This window comes from Macaca fascicularis, chromosome 19 (genome assembly GCF_037993035.2).
Source record: "Macaca fascicularis isolate 582-1 chromosome 19, T2T-MFA8v1.1".
NCBI lineage: Eukaryota > Metazoa > Chordata > Mammalia > Primates > Cercopithecidae > Macaca > Macaca fascicularis.
In genome coordinates this window covers 49,487,118-49,510,297 of record NC_088393.1, presented here as the reverse complement: position 1 = coordinate 49,510,297, position 23,180 = coordinate 49,487,118, and the positions used below count along the sequence as shown (strand labels likewise).

General features: G+C 45.8%; 1 protein-coding gene and 1 long non-coding RNA gene across 4 annotated transcripts in view; one reads left to right on the top strand and one right to left on the bottom strand.

Annotated features, from left to right (window-relative positions):
- The window catches only part of LOC102142708 (uncharacterized), a 161,790-nt gene that overhangs the window by 135,404 nt on the left and 3,206 nt on the right, over positions 1–23,180 (bottom strand). The gene's annotated exons all lie outside the window — the stretch shown is intronic.
- On the top strand, positions 7,368–21,627 carry CXCL17 (C-X-C motif chemokine ligand 17). Its single transcript, XM_005589377.5, has 4 exons — positions 7,368–7,593; positions 18,560–18,640; positions 19,316–19,417; positions 21,190–21,627. The coding sequence occupies exons 1-4, from the start codon at positions 7,515–7,517 to the stop codon at positions 21,285–21,287; spliced, it is 360 nt and encodes a 119-aa protein (XP_005589434.1). The 5' UTR covers positions 7,368–7,514; the 3' UTR covers positions 21,288–21,627.

Genomic DNA, 23,180 nt, shown 5'->3' with positions numbered 1-23,180 from the left:
CAAACTCTACAACCTCGATGGGACCGGACCCTACTTAGTCATCTGTAGTACCCCCACTGCCGTCCACCTGCAGGATCCTCCCCATTGGGTTCACCGTTCCAGAATAAAGCTGTGTCCGTCGGACAGCCAGTCTAATCTCGCCTCTTCCTCCTGGAAGTCGCAAGTACTCTCCCCTACTTCCCTTAAACTCACTTGTATTTCTGAAGAGTAATAACCCTCATGAGCCTAATACGTCCCTTCATCCTATTAGGTCTATTCATCCTTACCCTACTTTTTGCAACAGGGCTTTACGCAGTCACCCCCACTACTTGGACTGAGCCTCCAAAAACTTGTCATCCCTACTATCTTTTGTCTAGTCATACTCCTATTCACCGTTCTCAACTACTCATAAATGCCTTGCTCTTGTTTACACTGCCGGTTTACACTGTTTCTCCAAACCAGCACGCTGATATCTCCTGGTGCTATACCCAAATCACCACTCTTAACTCCTTCTTAGAGTGGATAGATGATCTTTGCTGGCAGGGCACCCTCCAATACTTCTACCCTGATGAAGTTCTATTCTTTACTTTTATGCTCACTCTTATTCTCATTCTCATTCTTATGCCACCCTCTACCTCTCCCCAGCTATCTCTACCACACTATCAATTTCACTCACTCTCTCCTAGCCGTCTCTAATCCTTCCTTAGAGAACAATTGCTGGCTTTGCATTTCCCTTTCTTCCTGTGCCTACACAGCTGTCCCCACCTCACACACAGACTAAGCAACACCTCCTGTCTCCCTACACCTCCGAACTTCCTTTAACAGCCTTCACCTTAGCCCTCCTGAAGAACTTCTTTACTTTCTAGACAGGTCCAGCAAGACCTCCCCAGACATTTCACATCAGCAAGCTGCCACCCTTCTCTGCACTTACTTAAAAAACCTTTCTCCTTATATTAACTCTACTCACCCCATATTTGGACCCCTCACAACACAAACTACTATTCCTGTGGCCACTCCTTTATGTATCTCTTGGCAAAGACCCACTGAAATTCCCCTAGGTAACCTTTCATCTTCTCGATGTTCCTTCACTCTTCATCTCCAAAGCCCAACTACACATATCACTGAAACAATTGGGGCCTTCCAGCTCTGTATTACAGATAAGCCCTCTATGAATACTGGCAAACTTAAAAACATTAGCAGTTATTATTGCTTAGGAAGACACTTATCCTGTATTTCACTCCATCCTTGGCTACCTTCCCCTTGCTCATCGGACTGTCCTCCCTCTTGTTTGCTTATACCCAGCCCCGTAAATAACAGTTAAAGTTTGCTCGTAGATACCCAACGCTTTCTCATACGCCATGAAAATCGAACCTCCCCCTCTATGCAGTTACCCCATCAGTCCCCATTACAACCTCTAACGGCTGCCGCCCTAGCTGGATCCCTAGGAGTCTGAGTACAAGACACCTCTTCTAGTATTCCTTCTCATCGCTTTACTTTGCATTTCCAGTTTTGCCTTGCACAAGGTCTCTTCTTCCTCTGTGGATCCTCTACCTACATGTGTCTACCTGCTAATTGGACAGGCACATGCACACTAGTTTTTCTTACTCCCAAAATTCTATTTGCCAATGGGACCAAAAAGCTTCCTGTTCCCCTCATGACACTGACACGACAGAAAAAAAAAGGTTATTCCACTAATTCCCTTACTTATCGGTTTAGGACTTTCTGCCTCCACTATTGCGCTCAGAAATGGAATAGCAGGCATTTCAACCTCTGTCACGACCTTCCATAGCCTCTCTAATGACTTCTCTGCTAGCATCGCAGACATAGCACAAACTCTGTGAGTCCTTCAGGCCCAGGTTGACTCTTTAGCTGCAGTTGTCCTCCAAAACCGCTGAGGCCTTGACTTACTCACTGCTGAAAAAGGAGGACTCTGTATATTTTTAAATGAAGAGTGTTGCTTTTACCTAAATCAATCTGGCCTGGTATATGACAACATAAAAAAAACTCAAGGATAGAGCTCAAAAACTCACCAACCAAGCAAGTAATTACGCTGAACCCCCTTGGGCATTCTCTAATTGGACATCCTGGGTTCTCCCAATTCTTAGTCCTCTGGTACCTGTTTTTCTCCTTCTCTTATTCGGGCCTTGTGTCTTCCGTTTGGTTTCTCAATTCATACAAAACCGCATTCAGACCATCACCGATCATTCCATATGCTACTTTTAACAACCCCACAGTACCATCCTCTGCCCAAGATCTCCCCACGGCCTAAACTTCTATTCCATGTAACCCATTATAAAATTTTCTTTAAGGTGTCCACGCAGCCCCTAATCCCACTCGAAGCAGCCCTGAGAAACATCACCCATTATCTCTCCATATCACCCAAAAAAAATTGTTTTCGCTGCCCCAACACTTCAACACTATTTTATTTTTCTTATTAATATAAGAAGACAGGAATGTAAGGCCTCTGAGCCCAAGCCTGCATGTATACATCCAGATGGCCTGAGGCAACCGAAAAGTACAAAAGAAGGAAAACAGCCAGCTCCTGTCTTAACCGATTGACCAACCTTACCACATTCTATTATGTCTTATTCCTGCCCTGTCCCAGCTGATTGATCGATCAACCTCGTGACATTCTTCTTCTGGACAATGAGTCTTATGATCTCCCCACCATGCACCTTGTGACCCCTGCCCCTGCCTGCAAGAGAAAAACCCCCTTAAACTCTAACTTTCCACTGCTTATCCCAGTCCTATAAAACCGCCCCATCCCTAACTCCCTTCACTGACTCTCTTTTTGGACTCAGCCCACCTGCACCCAGGTGATTAAAAGCTTTATTGTTCACACAAAGCCTGCTTGGTGGTCTCTTCACGTGGACACGCATGACACTAACATTTTTTCTTTTCCTTTTTTTTTTTTTTTTTTTTTTTGAGACAGAGTCTGGCTCTATCACCCAGGATGGAGTGCGGTGGCGCGATCTCGGCTCAATGCAACCTCCCCGTCCTGGGTTCAAGCAATTTTCCTGCCTCAGCCTCCCGAGCAGCTGGGATTACAGGTGCCTGCTACTGCACCCAGCTAATTTTTGTATTTTTAGTAGAGACATGGTTTCGCCATGTTGGCCAGGCTGGTCTCAAACTCCTGACCTCAGGTGGTCTGCCTGCCTCTGCCTCCCAAAGTGTTGAGACTACAGGCATGAGCCACCACGCCCGGCCAAGTCTAACACTTTTTCACACAACCGACCTTCAAATATTGGTAAACAACCTCAGCCGGGCACGGTGGCTCACACCTGTAATCCCAGCACTTTGGGAGGCCAAGGTGGGTGGATCACCTGAGGTCGGGAGTTTGAGACCAGCCTGACCAACATGGAGAAACCCTGTCTCCACTAAAAACACACACACAAAAAAAAAAAACAAATAGCCAGGCATGGTGGTGCATGCCTGTAATCCCAGCTTCTCGGGAGGCTGAAGCAGGAGAATCGCTTGGACCCAGGAAGCGGAGGTTGCAGTGAGCCAAAATTGTGCCATTGCACTCCAGCCTGGGCAACAAGAATGAAACTTCTTCTCAAAAATAAAAATAAAAAAATAAAAAACAACCTCTATGTGCCACCTACCCCGTCTTCCCTCAGCCATTTCCCATGTGGGTTCACCTGAAGCCCCACACCCTCTGCTCACTTTCCCACAGGTAAGTGAAGTACAGCAACCACAGCTGACACTCCGAATCCTCAGGGTGGTCCCCAGAGCAGTAAAGCCACAGGACCCCCATCCCCATCCTGGCACCTCACGCCTATCTAGAAGCTGAACGCCACATCAGTTGATCTGGGGACGCTGACTTTCCCTGCTTCTGCTGCTGCTCAATCATCCCACATGTGTGCAGGTGTCTACTTTTTATTCAGTTTTATTTTGTAAGAAATATTTATCGGAGCCTGCTGTGTACTGTCACTGGAGAGACAAAGGTGAAATCACACCTGGTCCTGCCTCACAGAGCTCCAGGCTATGGACAGAACCCACTCAAAGTCAGACCATTACCATTCAGTGAGAAACACCGTGACAGACATCAGAAAAGGGTTTTCTTTTTAAAAAAAACAAAACAAAACTTTTTATAGAGACAGGGTCTCACCATGTTGCCCACACTGGTCTCAAACTCCTGGGCCCAAGCCATCCTCCCACCTCAGCCTCCCAAAGTGCTGGGATTACAGGCACCCATCCAACACAGGCTTTTTGACTCATTTCACTAATCCCCTGTGAGTAATCTTCCACTCTTGGTTTCCTGGGATCAGTTTTCTTCATTTCAAGCTCAAAGTGAAAAAGAGAATGCAAATTTCCTTGATGGTCCTTTGTGTGGTCACAGCTCAACCCGGCATGTCCTCCTGGCTAATCCAGGGTGCTCAGGACTCCCACTTCACTCTGAACGTCCTCTCTCCTATTGGAGCTCACCACATCTGCACCTGCAGCAGCCAGGTGGCTGTACACTAACAGAAAATCCAGCAAGTCAGGAAACTTGATTTACTCCCTTAACTTTGAGGTTAGTGACTGTGTTGTTGAACTAATCCTATAATTTCCCTGAACTTTAATTTCCACGTCTGTAAAGTGGGGCAGGTGGATTCGGTCACCCTAGGTGCAGCTGTATAGTGAGAGCTCCTCAGAGGCAGCAGCACACCTGATCTCAGCCTCCACCGTCTAGCAAATACCAGGCACACACTAGGCGCTCAAAGCCTCACTGAATATATGTGTGAATAAATGACTATATGCGAGCCATGTGGATCATGGACAAAGTCAACAAATATTTCTGAACGTCTACCAACTACACTGTACAACAGGGAAATAAGTAACCCATACAGGACGGTGTTTTCTCCCAACTTCCCCTTACCTCCTTCCTGGGGGAGGGAGGGCCTCTGTACATCAGAGAGACTCTTGACACAAATAATGTTCTTGAGATGTGTTATAAGAAGTTGTCGGCCGGGCGCGGTGGCTCGAGCCTGTAATCCTAGCACTTTGGGAGGCCGAGACGGGTGGATCACGAGGTCAGGAGATCGAGACCATCCTGGCTAACATGGTGAAACCCCATCTCTACTAAAAAATACAAAAAACTAGCCGGGAGAGGTGGCGGGCGCGTGTAGTCCCAGTTACTCGGGAGGCTGAGGCAGGAGAATGGCGTAAAACCCGGGAGGCGGAGCTTGCAGTGAGCTGAGATCCGGCCACTGCACTCCAGCCTGGGCGACAGAGCGAGACTCCGTCTCAAAAAAAAAAAAGTTGTCATGTTAACAAGAAAAAAGTCCATTTGTCTTGGGGGTGTTTTATATTAATAGACCTAATGGACCCAAAGCCCCCTCCAATGGGACACAGGATGCAACACCCACCCCAAGTGCATGGAGGGGAAACCAGATGGAGTGAACTGACAGGGAGCAGGACCTGGGGGAGAACAGTGAGTAAAGAGACTGAGACACCCGGAGGAAGGTCTGAGGAGGAGCTCTTGGCCCCTGCAGTGGCCTCGGTGTGGACTGATGCAGAACTCAGCAGCACAAGTAAAGTGGCCGCACCAGGCTCCATTTGTACATGGGATGGTTTTTCAGTAACATTTGCTTTCTGCTAATGGGCTGCATTTTCACACACTTTTTTTTTTTTTGCTCCAGGGGGCACCTCTCCTACAACACGCCCCTGCTCTGCACGACCCTCCTCTCTGCCCTCCACCAACCCAAATCCTCCCCCATCTCCAGCTCAAGTTCCACCCGACCAAGTCCCTCTCAGTCCCCCTGCACTCTTGCCACTTGGAGAGATGACTGCACTCATATCTCTGGGCTTTATGAAATGGATGTCATGTCCCTGGTTAGACTTGAGCCTCCTGAAGGCAGAGACCATTTTTATATTTTCCAGAAAGAAGCCATATCCGTGATTTGCATCAGAACAAGCTTAGGCCCAGCCTGAGCCTTCAACTTGGACACAGGCTCAGTCCTAGCAGTCCCTGGCCCCTGCAGTGCTTTATAAACACTGCAGTAGCAAAGTCCACAATCAACTCTGTGACAAGTCAACAGGCCGAGATAATTTGAAAACGTGGAGAAAAAAGAATGGTCAAACAAAAGCAAAGGGCTTTGACTCATGCCTTTCCTCTTTCCTCCTCTCAGGGAAACAAAGTCACACCCCCTGTTCTCACTCCTGCCTGGAGGCTTCCAGGGAGGGCTCCCTTGTTTGCCTTCCCTTCAGCCCCCATGAATATCACCCAGCATTCAAGCCCAGCCTCTCCTCTCCCTTTGCGCACATTTCCTAAAGTCTCAAATAAATGTCAAGTTTCGTGAGTGCTGATATTCTATGCCCCTAATGTTTACTTCGAGTATTATTACCTTTCTTCTTTGACCTGGGGCCATTTCCAAAGAAGTGCTGGAGCCAGGCGCCCCAGCAGCTGGGCAAACACACTTCAGGGTTCCTTCCCTTCTGTGGCTCCTGTTTCTCAAACCCTCTGGGACCTGCAGCTCTGGAGGTCTCTTCCCCCAACCCAGTTCCCTCTCCTTTAGACCAGAACAGCTAAGCCATGGCCACCTTCCTGATGGACACACAAGGAGGCCTGGTGTCACCCACTGCTCCGGGGCGGTGTTCTGGGCAGGGGAGCTGCCTCTTGTCCCAGATCCTGCTCTGCTGCTACCTTATGTGGCTACAGAATTGAAGGGAATTGTGAACAGAGAGAGGACAGAGCAACTTCCCAGGCAACAACACTACTATTGCTGATATTTTTAAAAGGATGGGAGCGGCCGGGCGCGGTGGCTCAAGCCTGTAATCCCAGCACTTTGGGAGGCCGAGATGGGCGGATCACGAGGTCAGGAGATCGAGACCATCCTGGCTAACACGGTGAAACCCCGTCTCTACTAAGAAATACAAAAAATAGCCGGGCGAGGTGGCAGCGCCTGTAGTCCCAGCTACTCGGGAGGCTGAGGCCGGAGAATGGCGTGAACCCGGGAGGCGGAGCTTGCAGTGAGCTGAGATCCGGCCACTGCACTCCAGCCTGGGCTACAGAGCGAGACTCCGTCTCAAAAAAAAAAAAAAAAAAAAAAAAAAAAAGGATGGGAGCAGGAGGGGAAAGAGACCTTGTCAAAGTCTCGCCTACCAACACTTAGCAGCCACTTTCCTGTCAAATATTCAGATAGAGAGGGTCACTGAAAGGTATAAGGAAATCCAAGCAAGAAAAAAAGGTTTGAGGAAGAAATCATGAGGCACTGGGGTGTGAGGAGGCGGGAAAGAGTACAGGAGAGAACTGGCACGGCTGCCAAGTTATCAGTCACCTTCTTATGTTCTTAAGAATGCTGCATTTCTTTTGTTTGACCAGTTTCACCTCCCAGATTCCCATAAAGCACATGGTCTAATCTGTTACCTAAGAGCAAAACAGCGTCACCTCACCTGTTCTCGCCCTCAAATGGGAACGCTGGCCTGGGACTAAAGCATAGACCGCCAGGCTGAGTACCCTGACCTGAGTCATCCCCAGAGATCAGCAGCCTCCAACAGGGAACCTTCCATTATACTCTTCAAGCAACTTAACAGCTGCACCAACCGTTGCAATGAAAGTTCTAATCTCTTCCTTCCTCCTGTTGCTGCCATTGATGCTGATGTCCATGGTCTCTAGCAGCCTGAATCCAGGTAAACAAGACTGTCTATGAAGGGGAAAATGAGGGGAGGAAATGTGGCAAAACAGGCCACAGACACATCAAAATGCAGCTTCTCTTAGCTGTGGGGTATTGGGGTGAGTGAGCCTTTCTCAATGCCAGTTTCCTCCTTTACAAAAAACAGAAAACTGTACTTACACCCAAACGATGTTGACAGAGTTAAATGAGATATTGTATGTGAAAATATCTGCAACTGGCCGAGCGCAGTGGTTCATGCCTGTAATCCCAGCACTTTGGGAGGCTAAGGCGGGCAGATCACAAGGTCAGGAAATTGAGACTATCCTGGCTAACACGGTGAAACTCCATCTCTACGAAAAATACAAAAAATTAGCCAGGCGTGGTAGCACGCACCTGTAGTCCCAGCTACTCAGGAGGCTGAGCCTGGAGAATTGCTGGAACCCGGGAGGCAAAGGCTGCAGTGAGCCAAGATGGTACCACTGTACTCCAGCCTGAGTTACAGAGCGAGACTCCGTCTCAAAAATAAAAAAGAAAAAAAAAAGAAAATATCTGTAATTGTAGCTGATCCTCCTCACACACACAGGTATGTATGTATGTATGTATGTATATACTAGCTCAACAAAGATTTGCTCCCATGTCTTCTCCCCCAACCCTTTTCCAAAAGAGTAACATAATTATCATGGCTAAACTTAATGATGGTGGTGGGAGGGTGTTGAAGGCAATGGTACCTTTATAGAAGATCAGGAAGTCCTTGCTTATATTCTTTACAGTGCACCGGAATGCCACCAACATGTCTTAATGCTATTTACTGGTAATGAAATAAACTAGAAAAAGCCTGTCACCAGGTAGTGTCCATATTTGAAGCTTTATTCGTAGCAAGCCCTGCTGTAACAGCTCACATTTTGGGAAGCAGACCTTAGCTTAGGGGTTGCAAATCTGCTCCAGCTTTCACTATAAAGTGGCCCAGCCCTTCACAGAGCAACCACGAAGAACAGACCTGACCCCCATGTATATTTCTGCTTGTGAGCACCATCTCCCCAAAGGCCACTTTGAGGTGAAATGGCTTTGCTGCATACTCAGCACCAACTTGGTCCTAAAATCAGGAGGCATTCTCCCTTCTCCACTCCAATTTCCAACATCTCTTCCTTTGTAGAGAGAGTGCTCTGGAAGCTGCTAAGCCCCATAGCCCTAGGGCCTAGACCACTATTCCAAAAGGGAAGACTTTTCCATCACTATGACAGACACCCATGCTACAGTCCTCTGCCTGAACTCAAAGCTCTAGTCCCAACCTGTTTTTCCAGTGTACCTCCCTCTACTCACTAAAAAATACTATTCTCCACCCAAACTAACCTGTTTGCTCTTCGCTGAACATGTATTGTGTTTTCCCATCAGCTCAACTTTGCTCAGACACCCAACTCAAAACCACCTTCCACAGCTTCCTTCAGTTCCTCTCACAGGCAGACATGTGGTCTCCCTCCTGAGAGCCAGCTTAGCCCTGCTGGACACTCTCTTCTTGCACTCATCATCTGCTGCCTTATATTGACGGGCCTCATGTGCCTTTCCTGCCTCTACGCCCTGCGTCGGCTGCAAACTACTTGGTGGCACGGACTGGTGCACTGTGTCCATATCCCTCACGCTATTCAGCTCAGTACTCAGCGAACATTAGATAACCTCAAGAATGCATCCTCAGGTTTCTAAATCAAACCAGGGCTTCATAGCAGCTCTACTGACATTCGGGCTAAACAGTTCCTTGCAGTGGGGGCTGTTCTGTGCACTGTGAGATGTTCAGCAGCATCCGCGTGGCGTCTCTCCACTACACGCCAATAGCAGCCTCCCCTCTCCCTCATCCAAACCCATTATGGAAGCCAAAAATATCTCCAGACATCGCCAAATGTCCCCGGAGGGGGATCCACCCTTGGTCAACAACCACTGCTCTACACCAATAGTTCTCTGCATGGCCACACTTTTAGACTCACCTAGACCTTTACACTCAGCCTGGAAGTCAGGGGGACCTAGATCTTGACTCTGCCACACACTTGGCAACCCTAGACAAGTCGCCTCACTTTTTTGAGTTTCAGTTTTATCATCTTAAAATGAAGAAAATACCACTTGTCACACACACTTGTGAAGATTAAATGATCCGCAGTGTGACCTAGAAAGGGTTTAATAAACGGACTGAGTAAAATTTCTAAGTCGCTCCTAAAGGACAAGGGTGAGGAACTGGGGAAAGCTCCCTGCGCCACCAGGAGGCACCATCACAAACCACGTCGCGGGGGTGGCAGCCGGGCTCAAGCCTTGTTTCCCAGCCAAGTGAAGTTTTGCAATGTAGGCCTGAGTCTGAGCTACTTAGTGGCTAAAGGAAATAATAGCTCCTCCATCCCCAAAATAAATCTCAGAATAAAGTCTAATCTTATTTTATCTCTTAATCACATACATGCTCAATATGCTTTTCACAGGGTTAAGGGAAATAAAAATAAGTGAGAATATATGAGGTCATTAGGAAATAAATTACTTATAATAACAGATTCATTAATTGTAATATTATTTAATTATAAAATTACTTATATCAGACACATTAAGAACTCCTATATCACAAGCATTGTTCTAAGCACTTCACACTTATCTCATTTGTCCTCACAAATCTAATGCATTTCTTACTTTTTCTTACTTTTCATTTTTCAGACTTTGAAAAATATTATAAAAATAGAGTTCCAGTATAGCCTTCATCCAATTGTTTTCAAACAATATCTTATGTAACCATAATACAATTATTAAAACCAGGAGATTAGCATTGATACCATAATATTAACTAATCTACAAATGTTCAAATCTTGCTAATTGTCCCACTCATGTCCTTTTTCTGCTCCAGACTCCAATTCGGGATCCCACTGAATAAAATGTCAGATCTCCTAAGTCTCCTCCAACCTGGGATAGTTTCTCAGTCTTTCCCTCTCTTTCAGGACCTTGACACTTTTGAAGAGTACTAGCCAGTTGTTTTGTAGAATGCTCCCTGAATATGGGTTTGTCTGATATTTCCGGCTACGCATTTTAGGCAAGAATACTTCAGAAGTGATGTATCCTTCTCTGGACATCCCAGCAAGAGCCCCAGGATGTCGGTATCTCTCATTACTGATGGGGTTCACTTTAAGCACTTGGTTCAGGTGGTGTCTGCCAGGTTTCTCTACTGTAAGGTTACTATTCGTCTCATTGTAATTAATAAGTATCTTGCAGAGAAACACTTTGGAAATATGTAAACAGCCTGTTTCTTCTCATCATACTTTTTTTTCTTGTTGTTCACCAGTTAACAGCATCATCATACTTTTAACATTAATTTTTAGAATCTATGGATGATTGTTTCCTACAAAGAATTATTACTGTGGTATTGGACAAATAGTGATTTTCTACTTCTATTGTTCCTTCTACATTTATCTAATCGGAATTCTGCCATAAGAAAGAGTTATTTCTTTTTCTTTCTTTCTTTCTTTTTGTTTTTTGTTTTTTGTTTTTTGTTTGTTTTTGAGATAGAGTCTCACTCTGTTGCCTAGGCTGGAATGCAGTGGTGTGATCTTGGCTCACTGCAACCTCCACCTTCTGGGCTCAAGCGATCCTCCCACCTCAGCCTCCTGAGTAGCTGAGACTACAGGCACACACCACCACACCCGGCTAATTTTTGTATTAGTAGAGACAGGGTTTTGTCATGTTAGCCAGGCTGGTGTCTAATTCCTGGCCTCAAGTGATTCCCCCACTTCCACCTCCCAAAGTGCTGGGATTACAGGCGTGAGTCACCATGCCCAGCCTTTTCTTCCTTATTTATTTGTTCAGTTATTTATTTATATCAGCATGGACTCATGAGTATTTATGGGTTGGAATCCATTACTATCATTATTTATTATGTTGCTCATATTGTCCCAAAATTGGCCACTGGGAACTCCTTCCAGTTGGCTTCTATGACCTTTAGACATGTCTCCATCATTTTTTGAGCAGTTCCTTCGTTTCTGACACCACAAGAAGCTTCGGGCTCCTCTTGTGTTTTTCTGTCCCAGCCCTGGATCAGCTATTTTTCCTGGAAGCCCTAGTTCCTTTCATGGGAGAATGATATTTACAGACCATGGGCACTGACTGATAGGCCCATTGCTAGCAGGTGCTGGTGCTTCTAGGCCCTCTAGTGGTCAGAGCTGGGAAATAACACACACGCACACTCATGTACAGTAGTCCCCACTTAATCGCAGTTTCAGTTACCCGCCAACTGTGGCCCCAAAATATTGTTATGTTATCTTGAGAAACAGAGAGAGAAAGGCCACATTCACATCATTTTTATTACAGTATATATATATATATATATATATATATATATATATATATATATATATATATATATAGTGCAGTGGTGTGATCTCGGCTCACTACAAGCTCTGCCTGCTGGGTTCACGCCATTCTCCCGCCTCAGCCTCCCAAGTAGCTGGGACTAAAGGCATGCGCCACCACAACCGGCTACTATTTTGTATTTTTAGTAGAGACTTGGTTTCACCGTGTTAGCCAGGATGGTCTCGATCTCCTGACCTCGTGATCTGCCTGCCTTGGCGTCCAGAAGTTCTGGGATTACAGGCGTGAGCCCCCTCCCCAGCCTATTACAGTATATTTTTTAAATTGTTCTATTCTATTAGTTATTGTTAATCTCTTACTGTGCCTAATTCATAAATTAAATTTTATCATAAGTGTATATGTGTAGAAAATATATATATATATAGGGTTTGGTACTATCTGAGACTTCAAGTATCTTGGGAGTCCTGTGGATAAGGAAGGTCTACTGTACTATTATTAACCACATCTTACAAATTAGGAAAATGAGGCATAGAAAAGTTACACAACTTTGTCCAAAATCCCAAAGCAAGTATATAGTGGATCTGGGAAATGAAAATAGTGACAGATGCACCATAAATCCTAACAAGTGGAAGTAACTTATTTACACATCGACATCAGCAGAAAGCCACAAGCCCAATATTCCAGCATAGACACTCTCTTTGGAAAATAACCAAAATTCCACAGCAATAACCACAATGATAACCATCGTGTACTCAACACCCGCCTGGGCACTGAGCTCCCACAGCAGCTCACTTATTCCCAACAACTCTGCGAGGAGGATTTTACCATCCTCCTTTTACAAATCAGGGAATCGAGGATCACAGAAGCCAAGTGACTTGTCCAAGTTGACATAGTTAAGTGATAGAGCCAATAGCTGACCCCAGGCCTATCTGGATATAAAGTGCACGTTTATGCCACTGTATCAGTGGTTCCCAAAACTGATTTTAGGTGCAATGTAAATAAGCTTCTTTTTACTTTAATACTTCTGTGTTTATTTTAATGCATGTTAGGAAAAAAACTAAGCATACATCAAACCTGTAATTTCACAGATAATATTGCATAGGATGAGGATGTTTTGCAAAATAAATTTATTTAGAGAAAAAGTATAAGGCTGGGCACGGTGGCTCAAGCCTGTAATCCCAGCACTTTGGGAGGCCGAGACAGGCGGATCACGAGGTCAGGAGATCGAGACCATCCTGGCTAACACAGTGAAACCCCGTCTCTACTAAAAAATACAAAAAACTACGGCGCCTGTAGTCCCAGCTACTCGGGAGGCTGAGGCAGGAGAATGGCATGAACCCAGGAGGCGGAGCTTGCAGTGAGCTGAGATCCCACCACTGCACTCCAGCCTGGGCGACAGAGTGAGACTCCACCTCAAAAAAAAAAAAGAAAAAAGAAAAAGTATAAAGTGGCCAGGCATAGTGGCTCATGCCCGTAATCACTTGATGTTAAGAGTTCAGGACCAGCCTGACTAACATGGTAAAACCCGCTTCTACTAAAAATACAAAAATTAGTCAGGCATGGGTGGTGGGTGCCTATAATCCCAGCTACTTGGGAGGCTGAGGAAGGAGAATTGCTTGAACCCGCGAGGCAGAGGTTGCAGGGAGCCGAGATCGCAACACTGTACTCCAGCTTGGGCGACAGAGTGAGACTCTTGTCAAAAAAAGAAGGAAGGAAGGAAGGAAGGGAGGAATGGAAGGAAGGAAGGAAGGAAGGGAGGGAGGGAGGGAGGGAGGGAGGAAGGGAGGGAGGGGAGGGGAGGGAGGAAGGGAGGGAGGGGAGGGGAGGGAGGAAGGGAGGGAGGGGAGGGGAGGGAGGAAGGGAGGGAGGGGAGGGGAGGGGAGGGAGGAAGGGAGGGAGGGGAGGGGAGGGGAGGGAGGAAGGGAGAAAGAGAAAGAAAGAAAAAAGAAAAAGCATGAAGTAAATAATACTAAGGGTGGTTTAAGCTATAGAAAAAAATCATAAAGATGGTCTAAAAATGTCTGAAGTTTGGGAGACATAATACTATAGTACCATGCAGCTTCATTTTCAGTTTCCTCTGTGAAACTAGGGTCATATAGCAGTGCAGAATAAAACAATAGACTAAGAATCTTGTACCTGTAGCTGGGTGTGGTAGTGCTTGGGAGGCTGACTAAGGAGGATCACTTGAGCCCAGGAGTTTGAGGCCACACTGTGCTGTGATCATGTCTGTGAACAGCTATTGCACTAGCCCGGGCAACATAGCAAGACCCTGGTCACTAAAAATAAAATAAAATCCTGGACCTGGGTTTCAGCCCTAGATATGTCCCCATTACCTTTATGAACTTGGGCATTTCATTTGCTCTCTCTGGGACTGTTTCCTCATCTTAAAAAAAAAAAAAGGAGATAGTGATTTAATGAAATTAGTACAGCCCTTGGCCGGGCGCAGTGGCTAACGCCTGTAATCCCAGCACTTTGGGAGGCCGAGGTGGGCGGATCACGAAGTCAGGAGATCGAGACCATCCTGGCTAACATGGTGAAACCCCATCTCTACTAAAAAATACAAAAAACTAGCCTGGCGAAGTGGCGGGCGCCTGTAGTCCCAGCTACTCGGGAGGCTGAGGCAGGAGAATGGCGCGAACCCCGGAGGCGGAGCTTGCAGTGAGCTGAGACCCGGCCACTGCACTCCAGCCTGGGCCACAGAGCGAGACTCCGTCTCAAAAAAAAATAAAATAAAATAAAATAATAAAATAAAATAAAATAATTAAAAAATAAAATTTAAACATTAATACAGCTCTTTTGAAAGCAATTCTTAACTTTTGACCCAGTAATTCCACTTTGGGAACTCTCTCCCAAGAAAATAATCTAAAATTTGGAAAACAGTTATAAGAACAAAGAAATTTACCAACTTCTAAAAAATAAAACTTTCTAAATATTCAGCAATGGGAAAGCAGTTAAATAATTTGGAACACATAATTATTGAGAGTATTATGCATTCATTAAAAATGTGTTATAAAGATAACACAGCAACATGCCTATGAATGGAAAAAGAGAATGTGTTTACATTCTATGGTTATCACTACATTGTATAAAAAGCATATGCAGGCCGGGCGCGGTGGCTCACGCCTGTAATCCCAGCACTTTGGGAGGCCAAGGCGGGCGGATCACAAGGTCAGGAGATCGAGACCACGGTGAAACCCTGTCTCTACTAAAAATACAAAAAATTAGCCGGGCGCAGTTGTGGGCGCCTGTAGTCCCAGCTACTCGGGAGGCTGAGGCAGGAGAATGGCGTGAACCCGGGAGGCGGAGCTTGCAGTGAGCCGAGATCGCGCCACTGCACTCCAGCCTGGGCGACAGAGCGAGACTCCGTCTCAAAAAAAAAAAAAAAAAAAAAAAAAAAAAGCATATGCAGGTAACAAATATGCCAAAATACCAACAGTTTGTAAGAATAGTAATTTCTCTGTTTGTACTTTCAAAATTTTCTCCAACAGTTAAATTACATTTAGACTGAAAAAAAAACTTCAGAATTAAGGAATTCGATTAAATAATCTCCGGGATTTCCTTCAGGGCCTAAAATTCTGTGGTTTTTCTCTGGAACTAGGAGTAGAGGTCAGGCAAGAGTAAAAATGTTAGAAAAGTTTACATGGCAGGGGCTATGCCAGGTTAAAGTACTTTGATAACACTCAAAACAGCACATGAGAACACTGGAAAAGCAGCCCTTGGGGAAATGACGCAACCCCCTCCATCTGTGTGGCAGAAGTCTGGGAAGTAGGAGGCCCGAATTGAGCCATATGATCTCTAAGGGTCCCCTCCAAACAACATATCCATCCACGTATTGAACAAACATTTACCAAATGCCTACCATGTGTCAGGAACCACGTAGCTGAATGACTATTGAGCCAATGGTTCAGAGTCTAGTGAAGGAGAAAGATTTTATGTTAGTTTGCTAGGACTGCATTAACACAATACCACAGACTGGGTGGCATAAATAAGAGAAATTTATTCCTCACAGTTCTGCAGGCTGGATCTATGAAATCAGGGTGCCAGCACAGCTGAGTTCTGGCAAGGGTCCTCTTCCAGGCTGCAGACAGCGGACTTCTCCTCTTATCTTCAAGAGGTGGAAAGAGAATGAAAGAGCTCTATAGGATCCCTCCTACTTTTTTTTTTTTTTTTGCGATGGAGTCTCACTCTGTTGCCCAGGCTGGAGTGCAATGGCATGATCTTGACTCACTGCAACCTCTGCCTCCCGGGTTCAAGCAATTCTCCTGCCTCAGCCTCCCCAGTAGCTGGGATTACAGGTGGCATGCGCCATCACACCCAGCTAATTTTTGTATTTTCAGTAGAGACAGGGTTTCACCATGTTGGCTAAGCTGGTCTTGCACTCCGGACCTCGAATGATCCGCCAGCCTCAGCCTCCCAAAGTGCTGGGATTACAGGGATGAGCCACCATGCCCAGCCTAGGATACCTTACTTTTTAAAAAAAAAAAAAATATATATATATATATATATTTTGTAGAGACAAGGCCTCGCTATATTACCTAGGCTGTCTTGAACTACTGCCCTCAAGCAATCCCCTTGCCTCAGCCTCCCAAAGCACTGGGATTACAGGTGAGAGCCACCACACCTGGCCTATGTCCCATTCATAAGGGCCTTTTTTTTTTTTTTTTTTTTTGAGACGAAGTCTTACCTTGTGGCCCAAGCTGCAGTCCGTTGATGCAATCTCAGTTCACTACAACCTCCACTTCCCGGGTTCAAGCAATTCTCCTGCCTCAGCCTCCCGAGTAGCTGGGACTACAGACGCATGCCACCATGCCCAGCTAATTTTTGTATTTTTAGTAAAGACAGAGTTTCACTATGTTGGCCAGGCTGGTCTTGAGCTCCTGACCTTGTGATCCACCCGCCTCGGCCTCCCAAAGTGCTGAGATGACAGGCGTGAGCCACCGCGCCCGGCCCAAATCTCCTTTTATTATAAGGACACCAGCCAGACTGGAGTAGGGCCCACCATAACAGCCCGATTTAATCACCTTTTTTAAGGCCCTATCTCCAAATACAGGCATTCTGAGGTACTGGGGGTTATGGATTCAACCATATGTGAATTTCAGGAGACACAATTCAGTGCATAAAAGATTTCAAACAACAACATTACAGTGCAATAACAGAACTGCATTCAAATACAATAGGAACCGCATGAAGGCATAATTCATTCTGACAGGAAGTATCAGAAACCACCATAAAGGAGGTGTCATCTGAGCCAAGTTCTTACTTGAGAATCTCAAGTCTATAAACCATCATCCTTGATTGTCATAGGAATTTTTTTTTTTTTTTTTTTTTTTTTTTTTTGAGATGGACTCTTGCTTTGTCACCCAGGCTGGAGTACAGTGGTGCAACCTTAGCTCACTGCAACTTCTGCCTCCTGGGTTCAAGAGATTCTCCTGCCTCAGCCTCCTGAGCAGCTGGGTCTACAGGCGCCCGCCACCACACCTGGCTAATTTTTTGTATTTTTAGTAGAGAGGGGGTTTCACCGTGTTAGCCAGGATGGTCTTGATCTCCTGACCTCATGTTCCACCTGCCTCGGCCTCCCAAAGCGCTGGGATTCCAGGCGTGAGCCACCGAGCCCGGCCTGTCATAGGAATATTTTAAGTATCAAAAAATGGAGATAAGATAGAATCAGAAGATAAAAACAGGCTCGGATAGAGGCCAAAAGAAGAATGTGTTTGTTCCAGAGGAACAAAGGTAAATACCATCATTTGATAGCTGAACTGGGACTCTGGATTCAAATACAGCTACTTGGGGTGGGTGTGATGGCTCATGCCTATAATCACAGCACTTTGGGAGGCCAAGACGGGCAGATCGCTTACACCCAGGAGCTCCAGACCAACCTGCGCAACGTAGCGAAACCCTATCTTTACAAAAAATACAAAAACTAGCCAGGAGTGGTGGTGCATGCCTGAAGCCTCAGTTACCGAGGAGGTTGAGATGGGAGGACCAACCAAATCCAGGAGGTAGAGGCTGCAGCCGTGACTGCACCACTACACTCCAGTCTGGATGACAGAGTGAGATCCTGTCTCAAAAAACAAACAAACACAAACAAACAAACCCAGCAACTTGGAGGTCAAGGGAAAATCTTGGTTTATGGAATAATCTCCTCCTTGCTCTCACTCTTTTAAGTCATGAGGATTTTAGTGTGAGGTATGGGGAGAGGTCGGGAGGCTTTGACAAAGCCCTACCTTTTATCCTCTCTTCCATCTAGAAGCCATTCTTTCTCCACCTACCTTCAGCTACGCTTTTCCCTAGGCCAGATGTTGTTTAATCATGAAATTTTTTAATATGGTTACGTATAGGCCGGATTTTAAACCTCAATTCCTCATTGATTAAAATACCCCTCAGCTGGGCACAGTAGCTCATGCCTATAATCCTAGCACTTTGGGAGGCCAAGGCAGGAGGATCACTGGAGCCCAAGAGTTCAAGACCAGCCTAGGTAACGTACCAAGACCCCATCTCAAAAATATAAATAAAAATAAAATATTCGTCTCTTAAAGTAACCTAGATTCTTGAAGTAAAAATGGAAAAATGGAACTGTGCTGACCTAGGTAGCACAATGCTGGGAGGATCATTTCTGTTCCCTTTCCAGTGTCTGGATGTGACCTGTTTCCTTCCGACAGGGGTCGCCAGAGGCCATAGGGACCAAGGCCAGGCTTCTAGGAAGTGGCTCCAGGAAGGCGGCCAAGAATGTGAGTGCAAAGGTCAGTAACTCAGCATCAACAACAGCGATGGCATCACCATGACCCCAGCTCTCTCCCTTGGGCCCCTCTGAGACCAATGCAGATGTTATCTCAGCTGACCTCACCCATTCCCCTCTCCACAACCTGCCACATGCAGCACCCGTGCCCGCTTTCTTCCTGACTCTCAGGCAAAAACTGGACTTCTCCAAGGTCTAGGGGGAAAGCCAGCCAATGTCAGGCTGCCCCCTGCCCCTTATCCTTTTCCTAAAGAACCCAGGGCTACCGCCCAAAAGGCTTTTTATTTTTTCCTGGCCTTCCAAAAGCTTCCTGAATCCTATTCTCAGCCTTATTTTACTCATAGGTAAGACTGAAAGCAGAGAGACAAAATGGCTTCCCCAAGGGAAAGCAGCCACTGGAAAGCAGACACCCAAGCCTTACTCCTCATTCTTTGCAGTAATGATATTCTGATGCACCCTCCAAACCTGCCACCAAACCCTTGCCCAAACAGGTCAGGAAAAACAACTCAGAAATACAAGCATTCAAACAGCCGGATGGACACTGTTCTGTGTTGACCCCTTTTCCTACCCCATTGCAGTAGAAATTCAAGGCACAGAAGATGGTGATTAAAGCTTCGTCCTACTCCCTCCTATCATATGTATTAACTCTCCCATCTAAGCAGCAGTGCTGTTGTTTCAGATTGGTTCCTGAGAGCCCCGAGAAGAAAAGTCATGACAGTTTCTGGGCTGCCAAAGAAGCAGTGTCCCTGTGATCATTTCAAGGGCAATGTGAAGAAAACAAGTAAGTTTGCAGAGGATGATTTTCCTTATACCACAGTCACTCCGTGGAATCACTAGGGATGAAGCACGGTTGAGAATAGAAAAAAGAGGTGAAATTAAGACCAGGATAAGCACACAACTCAGCCCTTTCTACTCAATGTCAACTTGTCGGGAAATAGGAAGAGCAGGAAAAGCAGGATACAATTCTCCTGATACTGGAAAGGTTTAACCAAATTCTTAGATTTTAAAACCTCACTTTTACCAAAGTGGGGGTAGATGGGGCTGTTGGAGACCTGGTAATTAATCTCTGAAGATTACACCAGTGTCAGTATCAAACAGAATTTGACTCCTCCCTAGTCTAGCAGTTTTGTGTTTGTTGTTTTGTTCTGTTTTTTGAGTGGGGGTCTTGCTCTGTTGCTCAGGTTGGTCTCAAACTCCTGGGCTCAAGTGATCCTCCCACCTCAGCCTCCCAAGGATCTGGGGTTAGAGGTACACACCATCATACCCAGTTTAGTCTACCAGTTTTTAAGTGTCATATTAAAAAGTATATTGGCAGCCAGGCACAGTGGCTCACGCCTGTAATCCCAGCACTTTGGAAGGCCGAGGCAGGTGGATTGCTTGAGGCCAGGAGTTCAAGACCAGCCTGGCCAACATGGTGAAACCTTGTCTCTACTAAAAATATAAAAATTACCTGGGCATAGTGGTGCACGCCTGTAATCCCAGCTGCTCGGGAGTATGAAGCATGAGAATTGCTTGAATCCGGGAGGCGGAGGTTGCAGGGAGCTGAGATCACGCCACTGCACTCTAGCCTGGTTTTGAACTCCTGGGCTCAAGCTATCTGCCCACCTCGACCTCCCGAAGTGCTAGGATTACAGGCGCAAGCCACCATGCCCGGCCAGATTTCTTAAAGGTCAGACTAAGGCAATACGTATAGTATAATCTCATTTTTGTTTTTAAAATAAACCATTGTATTTATATACCAGAAGGTATGGAAAAATATGTAGCAAACTATTAACAGTGGCTAGCCCTGGAAAATGTGTTGTAGAGGCTAGGGTGGGGATTTAAAAATGTTTTTCCACTGGATGAGTCTTATTTTTATAATCTTTAAAACTCTCATAAAAATTAGATGTTGGCTGGGCACAGTGGCTCACGCCTATAATCCTAATATTTTGGGAGGCCAAAGTGGGCAGATCACCTGAGGTCAGGAGTTCAAGACCAGCCTGGCCAACATGGTGAAACCCCATCTCTACTAAAATAGAAAAATGAGCCAGGCATGATGGTGGGTGCCTATAATTCCAGTTACTCGGAAGGCTGAGACAGGAGAATCACTTGAATCTAGGAGACAGTGGTTACAGTGAGCCAAGATCAAACCACTGCATTCCAGCCTGGGTGACTGAGCGAGACTCCATCACAAAAAAAAAATTAAATGTTAAGGCCAGGCATGGTGGCTCACACCTGTAATCCTAGCATTTTGGGGGGCCGAGGAGAGTGGATCACCTGAGGTCAGGAGTTCCAGACCAGCCTGGCCAACATGGTAAATTCCTGTCTCTATTAAAAATACAAAAATTAGCCAGCCATGGTGGCAGGCACCTGTAATCCCAGCTACTCGGGAGGCTGAGGCAGGAGAATCACTTGAACCTGGGAGGCAGAGGTTGCAATGAGCAGAGATCGTGCCACTGCACTCCATCCAGCCTGGGCGATAGAGCAAGACTCCGTCTCCAAAATAAAAAATAAAAAGAAAGAAATGTTAAAAATGTTTTTAACACTAGCCTCTCCCCTTTATTTGCACCCTAGGACACCAAAAGCACCACAGAAAGCCAAACAAGCATTCCAGAGCCTGCCAGCAATTTCTCAAACAATGTCAGCTAAGAAGCTTTGTTCTGCCTTTGTAGGAGCTCTGAGCTCCCACTCTTCCTATTAAATATTCTCAGTCAAGAAGACAGTGAGCACATCTACCAGACACTCTTCTTCTCCCACCTCACTCTTCCACTGTACCCACCCCTAAATCATTCCAGTGCTCTCAAAAAGCATGTTTCTCAAGATCATTTTGGTTGTTGCTCTCTCTAGTACCTTCTTCTCTTGTCAGTCTTATCCTGTGCCCTCCCCTTACCCAGGCTTAGGCTTAATTATCTGAAAGATTCCAGGAAACTGTAGCTTCCTAGCTGGTGTCATTTAACCTAAATACAATCAGGAAAGTAGCAAACAGAAGTCAATAAATATTTTTAAATGTAACAGATCAAAATTGTTTCTTTCAAATGGGGTCTGCCAATTCACATCCAAATGACCCATTTTACTCTATTCACTGCAGACTGAATACAGATTCTACACATAATTCTCCCCACCAAGACCCTCACTCTGTCTCCATTGGCCTACTTGTTCATCTTTCACACATTCAACAAATCTTTCTGAGGTAAGAGCTAGGTAGGACAAAAAAAAAAAAAAAAAAAAAAAGTATACCAATGAACCGGACATGGTCTTACTAAAGATAATATAGGTTTAAAAAAAAAATTGGCACAGTTTCTTAGCACTTAGGCAGCCTTTGGTATTTATAACTACTATCATCACCATTACCACCATCGTTATCAGTTATCATCATCAGTGGTCACTGTCTTTGCGTTTCCAATCTAGTACAGGATCATAGTTCAGGGCTAGAGAGATGGCATGGAGTATCTCAAATGTCATTCAGAAGGGCCTCAAGCTATAAAGATGGGAGGGCATGACATTAGTTTTTAGCATGGGAGTTAAATGATCAGAGTGACAATATAAGGAAATTAAACTGCCAACCTGGCTGGGCGTGATGGTTCACACCTGTAATCCTAGTACTTTGGGAGGCCTGGGGCGGGAGGGTGGCAGGCGGATCACTTAAGGTCAGGAGTTCAAGACCAGCCTGGCCAACATGGCAAAACCCCATCTCTACTAAAAATACAAAAATTAGCCAGGCGTGGCGGTGCGTGCCTGTAGTCCCAGCTACTTGGGAGGCTGAGGCAGGAGAGTCACTTGAGCCCAGGAGGTGGAGGTTTCAGTGAGCCAAAATAGCACAACTGCACTCCAGCCTGGGGAACAGAGCAAGACTCTGTCTCAATAAATAAATAAATAAATAAATAAATAAATAAATAAATAAATAATCTGGCAACCATTTGTAGGAAGGAACAAAGAAGGAAATAATTATTACAACAACTACAGAGACTGCCCCCTGAATGACGCTTTCCTCAAACATCAGAATGAGAGAGGAAAAAGGAACACTTATCCAGCATCTGGCTTCTATCATCCCAGATGACACAGAAGCCTAAACTGGGATGCTTGCCTTATGAGAAGAAACATTTTAACTGAGTGGTGGGTGGGGTGGGGCCCTGGGGCCCTATTTATGACACAAGAGAGCAAGCCCCTCCCTTCTTGTAAGAGAGTGCTGGGCACATAGCCTCCTCCTATTCCTAATCCTCCCACCAAAGAAAGAGGCACAGAGTTCACTACTTAGTGGGGGCCAGCTGTGATCGGCCCACTGCCAGCTGCCTTAAAAAGGAAGACCAATGATGCCAGGATGGAGTGAAACCCAAGGGAACGTGCCATCATGAGGAATCAATGAGATATCTGTGAAGAGAGAAGGCTGGGTGGGAGCCCAGAAGGATGAAACCTGGAAGATCAATATCTCCCGTGAGGGAAGTAACAATGGAGCCAGGTTCTAAGTCAGCATCTAGGCCAGACTGGCAACCTGAGCCACACCAGAGGCCTATAACCACGCCAGAGCCAGAAAAGACACCCATAGCCCAGCCAGAATCGAAGACCCA